Source organism: Dermacentor variabilis, chromosome 8 (genome assembly GCF_050947875.1).
Source record: "Dermacentor variabilis isolate Ectoservices chromosome 8, ASM5094787v1, whole genome shotgun sequence".
Taxonomy (NCBI): domain Eukaryota; kingdom Metazoa; phylum Arthropoda; class Arachnida; order Ixodida; family Ixodidae; genus Dermacentor; species Dermacentor variabilis.
Window position 1 is genome coordinate 14,026,808 of NC_134575.1, and position 7,943 is coordinate 14,034,750.

General features: G+C 46.4%; 1 protein-coding gene across 1 annotated transcript; it reads right to left on the bottom strand.

Moving 5' to 3' along the window:
- Positions 1 to 338: 338 nt before the first annotated feature.
- On the bottom strand, positions 339 to 3,530 carry LOC142590886 (uncharacterized). Its single transcript, XM_075703286.1, has 2 exons — positions 2,600 to 3,530; positions 339 to 702 (listed from the first exon to the last, which is right to left on the bottom strand). Exons 1-2 carry the CDS (start codon positions 3,458 to 3,460, stop codon positions 343 to 345), a joined length of 1,221 nt encoding a protein of 406 aa, XP_075559401.1. The 5' UTR covers positions 3,461 to 3,530; the 3' UTR covers positions 339 to 342.
- Positions 3,531 to 7,943: the final 4,413 nt, after the last annotated feature.

A 7,943-nucleotide genomic window follows, 5' to 3' on the forward strand; every position in this document is an offset into this window, starting at 1 on the left:
CCGCCGCGGCGTCCACATTTCGATGGAGTCGAAATGCAAGGACACCCATGTCCCTTGCTTTGGGGGCCGATAAATATCCATTGGTGGTCAAAATTAATCCGGAATCCGTCACTATGGCGTGCCTCATAATCAAAGCGTGCTTTTGGCACGTAAAACTGCAAAATTCGTCTCACTGCTGAATGGCATTTCAGAAGTCTATGATAAATTTTTGTTCATTTTATTTTTGTTTATAGGCAATCATGTTCACTTGCTTCCTATTGTATCAAAAGAGCAGGTCTTTCAAGCCCCAATCCTATACAAAAGACAAATTGTGTTACATTGTCACCACTGACCTTGACTTCCTCATTTGGGCAGCACGTCCGCTATCTTCAGGAATCTTCGAATGTGGAGCCAGCACTCGTGGTTAATGTCGGCGAGCTGGCGCCCGACAACATTATCCCTATGGCACTCAACCGCATACTTGACAACGCCAACCATTGTCATGAAGTCGTCAAGGCTGCGGCTCTGGGCGCGACGCAGGGCGCTGCTGATCATCGTCTTCGCTTCGGCCTTTGTGACGTCAGCCTCTTCCCTCACCATTTCGACGACACGTGGGTGGTCAGGCATCAGCTCGATGGCCCGTATGCCTTCAACGCCGTCTTGTGTGCGTAGGACGAACTGCGCAGCGTCCAAGACGGCGGATGCATTCCTTCTGGTCGCTTCCTACAAGTAGAGAGATTAGCCATGGTTGGTAAAGTAAAAAAACAATGTATTCGTAAGCGTGCAAAAGTAAAATGTTCCAAGTATTTTACACCGTACGCGAAAACGGAAGTGAAGTGCATATACAAAGTGATAAAGAAATTGAAGGTGGCCGTGCATATCGTGGCAGACATAATATCATAGATTGCCGATATGAAGTCTACACAACGGGATATTAGCATTTTAACGAAAAGCACCGTACACTGAAACCGAAAGATTTCACATAGAGCAATGAAACATGACAGGCTAACACCATTGTAGGAGCAGAAAGATAATCGAGATGAACATCATCATAAGCTCCTTTTATGCCCACTGCAGGATGAATGCCTCACCCAGCGATCTCCAAATACCGCTATACCGCTGTATTAAGCGAGCCGATTCCAACTTGCGCCTGCAAATTACCTACTTTATTCAGCCCTGAAGGATAGTATATTTCGAAAATTGCAGTTAGGGAGCGCAATATAGAAAGTTGTTTGCCGGTTCTTTCTTTGCCATGAGTGGGGCTGGCGCACTTTCCGACATGATTCACGTTGCTCGCTGTCACATGGTGAGGGCCGTAGTGAGCAACATACACCTCGTTGCAAATGCAATGGGCAACGAGGCTCAGTGGCTGCCGACACGACAGTTTGAACGCGTAATAAAAGATTAAGCAGACTCGACCTCAGTTGACACCCACGCAATTTGAGGGCTTAGCGAGTTTGCAGAAAATGCTTTCATGCACCATGTGTCTGCAAGGCAAGTCACTTCTCAGTCCATGTGTTTGTATTTAAGGGGTCAGACTCTCCTGCCCGCTCTCTCTCTTCACATATATATATATATATATATATATATATATAGTCATATCATAAGAAGCCAACAAACACTGACACCAAGGACAACATAGGGGAAATTACTTGTGCTTAATAAATGAAATAAAGAAACGATAAACTAATGGAAATTAAAGTGGATGAAAAAGCAACTTGCCGCAGGTGGGAACCGAACCCACAACCTTTATTTCACTGCTCTCAGAGTCAGTGTGGAGCGTAAAGCATTGCTCTTATTACCCGCATTGATGCTGCGCGATTGCTCAGCATTTAGCGCGTTCGACTCATTAATACACGATGCTTAAGTGGCACTGGCTGATATTCCTGTATAAATCTGGCTGTGTAGATGCGTTAATATTCTTCGGGCTCAGACAGTGGGGGAACTGGTCATTATGAGGTGGCCTGACGGCGAAAGAAGATCGTCGTGGTGCCAAACTCAGTTTCGAGCAGTAATGTTTCCTCTGGTTTGGTCATACTGGACACACACCCCTCGAAAAACGTCTCAACGTGAACATAAGCGCAAAAGCACACTGAATTGATGAAATCCCTGAAACAAGAGCTTAATATATGAGAGATTTAACAATAGATTTAATTGGTTTAAAATGTGCAGGATTAAAAACGCGGAGGTACAACAATCGATGTGTTCGCGACCAATCCGTGCTAAAATCATCTCTGTAAGTCCCACAGAGTATGCTACAGTAAACTCTGGCGGTTTTTTCATTCAGCTGAGATGTGGCTGAAGTTTAACATGTATATTTGTCTGCATGTATACTTGCTCCTACAAGCGTTCTTGTAACGCCCTTTATGACATTATTTAGCTTTCTAAATTTCAAAGCACTTCGAGATTTCTTAACAAAGCACAGTTAGTTTCTGCGCATATGTGTAGACATGCAGAGCGGTAGCTTTTATGACGCAGTATGTTGATGGAAATCAGAGTTCCACCTTGTGACACTCCTAAAGATTCAATTTGTAAATTCCTGTGCGTGCGCTGTCTTTAGTAGGCCATCGCTTTCCTTGTAATGGCCAGAAACAAAAAAGCAGTGAGAACAGAGCCGTACCTGAATGTCCAGCAGAGCGGTCTCCTTGGGGTTGGAAGTTCCCGCGAACGCGTCGGCCTTGTCCACAGAACAGCTGCTCGCCTCTCCACGGGCTTCATGATGCATCGCGTTGAAGATGCTCGCAGGAATCCCGGTGAACTCGATGAGGCTGAGACTCTTGCTAGCGCCATGGGCGAGCACGTTCAAGTCGTCGTAGGAAAGCACCAGACCTTCGACGTTGACTCTGACTAGCTTGAGGTTAGAGGCAAGGGCTGACACCAGTTCTCGCTCCACGTCCCGAATTTCCTGGTTTGTCCGACGGTCCCAAGCGTGATTAAGGTTTATGTCTACCTCATTAAGCGTGGAGGAGCCCCTTATGTATGCTGCCAGGGCGGAAAATTCATGGCGTTTGAAGCGATAGCAATGAACCCACAGGGAAGTTACGTGCTTGCAACCGCTGACAACACGTAAAGCTCTGATAACCGAGGACGGGACGTTGGGCACTGTGCTGCTCACTCTGATAGTTGCATTGTAGATTTGCGGACATTGCTGCAGCTGCCTGGTGTTGTGGCGACTGCAAAGGCTTTCGACGACAACACGATCAGCAAGTCCCCGCACCCGAATAGTTGTGGAGACTCGGTCCAGACCGTCTATGCAGGACAAGGAGTTGACGACCACGGACTTGATTGCGCCGTTGTCCGCGACTGCGTCGAAGAAGGCGTGGCACTCTGCTTCCTCAAAGGGCCGCAAATCGATGGAGAGCTGGCTGAGTGACGAGTTCGATTCTTGCAGGGCTGCGCACAAGGACTTCATGCACGTCGCGGCTTGAGGATCCGGAAACTGCATGTCTGGATCCCAGGAAGAAGCAAGGCACGCGTACATCGACGAAGGTAGCCTCAGGCGGCGTAGTGTCGCATTCCGTTTGATCACTTCGGCGAAGAGGGTGACCGTAAAGATGCTGGAAACACGTGTACAAAAATTATTTGTTAGAAAATTATAGCTCAAGTGAAAACGCGACAAGAACAATATTTAGAGCTTCAATATATGCTTACGTTAGGAACAGAAACCGATGTTTTTTAACGAGTAGAAGAGAATTTATATTTCCAGAAATAAAGACCACAGTCCATGTCGTAAAATCCACAAGTTTTCGACAACCACCCCGCCAACGAGACGGCGTAAATGAAAAATGAATCAACATATTGATAACCATGGCATGACATTGAAATGAGGGGCTGAGTTTCCGGGGCGAAATTCAACCAGAACGAAGTTTGTTTGTCCTTTTTTTCGTTAGGGCTCGTCATCTTCGAAATTAGCAATCATTTAAAAACGACCGGAAATCTTACTAAGTCACTTCAATAGCGCTTTTTTGTCCTTTATGAGCAAGTCAAACTTTAACTAATCAACGTGCAGTGCTCACGTTTCGAGTTACAAATAAAACAAGAGGTTGAATAGACGACACTAATAGTAAATTTACCAATTGCCACTAGAAGTTTCAAGAGAGGAACTTAACTCACCGTTACATATAACTCGTTGATAAACATGTAATTCCCAACCATAGTTTGAAATCAAAGAAAAACATAAGAACGAGTACAATTTTATTTCACGCCGTGAAGAGCGATTTCTTTCAGGAAAATATTTGTTATTTTAAACAAATAATATTTATGTGGTAATAATAATTTGCTTCCGGAACTCTTCAGAATTCAAAAGCTCGCTCCAGCGTATGAAATACAGCGCTATATGTTTTGTGTTAAGTGACATCCCCTAAATCAAATTTGATGTATCATACTTAGTGCCAAATATGCCTATATGACCATGTTCGGCATTGCAGATTAAAACAGCTTACGTCCCCTAATAAGTGCTGCGAGATGCCCTATTGGTTGCGCCGGCTAGTAATACACTTTAAGCTATACTTACAATAATGCGTCGTCCACGACGATGTCTGCATTCATTTCTTCCAAAGTATTCATCTCGCAAATGGCATCGATGATTTCCACCAGCAGTGTTTTCATCAGAGGTGAATCGCTGTCGGAAACGTGTGGTGATTTGAGAGTCAATTTGCGGAGCGTGGAGTCTTCTTTGGCGAGGTATCTGGCAAAGACTGCATTGGATGCTTCATCGCGGTAGCCGAAGACGCATTGTCCAACGGTGAGTTCAGTGATGCTTTTGTTTTCAATGAGCTCTCGGATGAACCAACGCGCATGAATTTTGGCCATTCGAAGGCCTGCGATGTCGAGTGCTGTCATATTACCCATGCCTGAGAAAAGTGACCTTCCAGGCAGAGGCATCCCAACTCCGCTTTCCTTTTTGAACTCGTGCACTTCTAAGGCGACATTTTCAAGCAGCGGGACAGGATTGAGCACATCGAACAAGAAAGTGTCGTCCCAAGTTGATAGTATTGATCCGCAGATAGTAATGCTTTTCAAAGAGCGATTGAGCATTATTGCTGACAGCATCGAACGACGAACCGTCGATATGAACATGAGTTCTATCGCTGTGATGCAGTGATGCTCGGCGAGTAGATGTTCAACAAGATCCAGTGCCTCCGCTTTGCGTGAGGCTTGTTCAGAGCTAAGTGCAACATACTGGCGAGTGTTTTCCTGGACACAAGCTATTAGGACATCACCGCTGCTCTTTCCTCGCCGATCTTCCCGAAGCTGAAGGTCAGCACTTACAAGGACCTTGTTCAAATCACGACGGTGCTTCATTAAGCTGCAACTCGCCCCTTCCCTCTTAGTGCATATGATGTTCAGCGCATTCCTATCGGTGCTGATCATGTCGAGTGCAGGTTTGGTAACGGCAGCTTGCGAGAATTTAGACATGGTTCACCAGGCCCTTGTTCTGCAAAACGCTGTGCTGCCCGGGAATTCAGTCCTTTGGTCGTTTCCCGTAAAACCTGCGTGCAGAATGAAAAAAAAAAGTTGCACAATAGTTTTGGCAAGTAAACAGTTCGTTCCGAATTAAAGATGACCAGCGATCAACTGTGTATTTCTGAAAGTTCCATTGACAAATGTGGCCTTATTGCAATATTATCGTCTAGTTCTAAGCTGCAGTTTATGAGCTATGAAACATAGCAACGTGGGTACCGTTCTGCTATATGAGCTGTGCTGTGATACTTTGAGAAGCGTTCAAACTGTCCGCTGCAGATTACATTGCGTGACTACTTGGTTCGGTGGACGAGGTTTCCACCCATGAATAGTTTTGGTTAGTAATAATAACATGCCTTACAGTGTGAACTATACTTGTCCAGCAAAGCGACCGTTTACGAACTGTGCGAGCATCCTAAGCAGTGGTAAGTGCTGGATTATAGATATCTTTGTTCTATATAGCGCATGGTCCGAGCATGCGGCATCAACGTTTATGGACATATAAACAATGTGCGCCGTGACTATGCGAGGTCGTACTGCAGCGTTAGCCCGTTATCTTTCTTTTCCGAGAAAGAGTATGATAACCGATTTTTTTTTCGGTTGTATTCGTTCCGTTCTCGACGACGCACTCACACGTATTACGGAAATTGCGTCCTCAAAATAGCCATCGCATTCTTTTTATGCGATCCATCTCGGATATTATGGCTTTACAGGGCAAAAAGGCAATGCTGAAGCACATAGCTTATTCATATGTATCATGCTGGTCCACCAACCACAGTGATCGCTTTGTCAATTGAGGAGTGCCATCGACCTCATGCAGGAGGCTAGCGTAGATGTATAGTGATTTCAAGCCTACTAGACGTGAAATGAGTGAGAACGATGCCGGTGTATCACAAATAATTTATAGCGCCGGCCGCTTAGGCGCTTCGTGGTTGCCTTATAGGTTGGCCGTACACAAGCATGGGCTGTTGTTTTGGTCCCTACGCCAAGCGATCATATAGTGAGCAGATTTACCATGTCATGCTGGTAATACAGAGACGCCGGTGCTCTTCGTTGAATTAAAACCAATATGCGCAAAATAGTTCACAACACATACACACAGCGCGGCTGATAATGCGCGTCGCATGTTTGCTCCCCTAAGAGATATTTCCGCGTACTGTGCTTACCGACGCACCGAAAGGCTTCCCTGAACACCTGATATGAACGGACATTGCATGAATTGCACAAAGTACGATCTCAAACATCCCGAAATCGCTCCGCAGCACTCGACAGCAATACTTGCAAGCAGGTCCGCCCCGGATAGCACAAGCCAGAGAGGAGGAAAGGTTCTCCGCCAACACCCTCTCGCCGCGCGTCCTTTCCTCCTCGCCCGCTGAAGAGGTCTGTACGCCTTAAAACCCCTTAAACTTCGTAAAGTCGTGCAACGCTTTGAAGAATGCCGCCTCCTCCTCGCGCGCCCTGGCCGAGGCCGACGCCGCGTCGTTATTGGCCTAATAGCATCACGTGTGCCCTCACGCCGTGCATCAGCGCCATTTTTGCTCGAGAAGTGTCTACGGAGTGGCGAGGAGCACACGTTGGCGCCATTGCTACGCTCAAGGAGGGAGCGTGAAAGAAAGGAGAAACGAGGAGGAGTGAAGGCGGAGATTGTCACTACTTTACGAAGTTTAAGGGGTTTTAGTACGCCTAGCCACTGATAGCCACCTAGCGGGCGCTTCCAACAGTATGCAAACCCGCAAGGAAATCTTGCGGGTTTCCGCAGAACTATTACGTCAAACAGTTGCCCTTACTTCGAGTTGCCGAAATATTCGACTTCGCCCTGCCATCTGCTAGCCGCCTGGTTAGCTCAGATGGTAGAGCGGCTGCCCCGGAAAGGCGGTGGTCCCGGGTTCGAGTCCCGGACCACGGCGTATTTTTCTTCGACTGCGAGGGTTTTCTTTCGAGGAACCCGCATGGTTTTCCTTTGTAGCATTTGCTACGAACGGGTGGATGTCTGATTTTCCTTTTATTACTTTTGTTAACTAGCCGATTGTTTCTTTTGTTGAGTAGTGCGGTGTCTTGATCGTTCTTTTTTTATTTCTACTCTTGTCGTAATGCTGCTTCTGTACCTCAATAATAAGCACCCGTCGGTAGTGCAGACTTATATCAAATCCGCACGGTGCGATGTCTGCATATGCCGTTGTAATTTTTCCGCCGACGAATACCTGTGACATCGCCGAATAAGTGCAGTCAAAGTCGCCTCAACAAGAGTCGCTGCGAATGTATTGATGGAAACGCGTACACCAGTAAACGGAGTCACCAAATAACGCCCGGGTTAATAAAAGCGCGTGTTGGTGCTGTACCGCCGATCCAATGCTGCTGCATACGCCGGCGAACTGCCGTTTTCACTGCAGTTTTTGCAATTTTAAATTCCGCAAGGGAGCTGCTTGGAAACGTACAAAGCTAAAGTCCGACCAACATTTCAGTACTTTTTTTAAAATGTTACTAGAGAGAGGTGCCACATG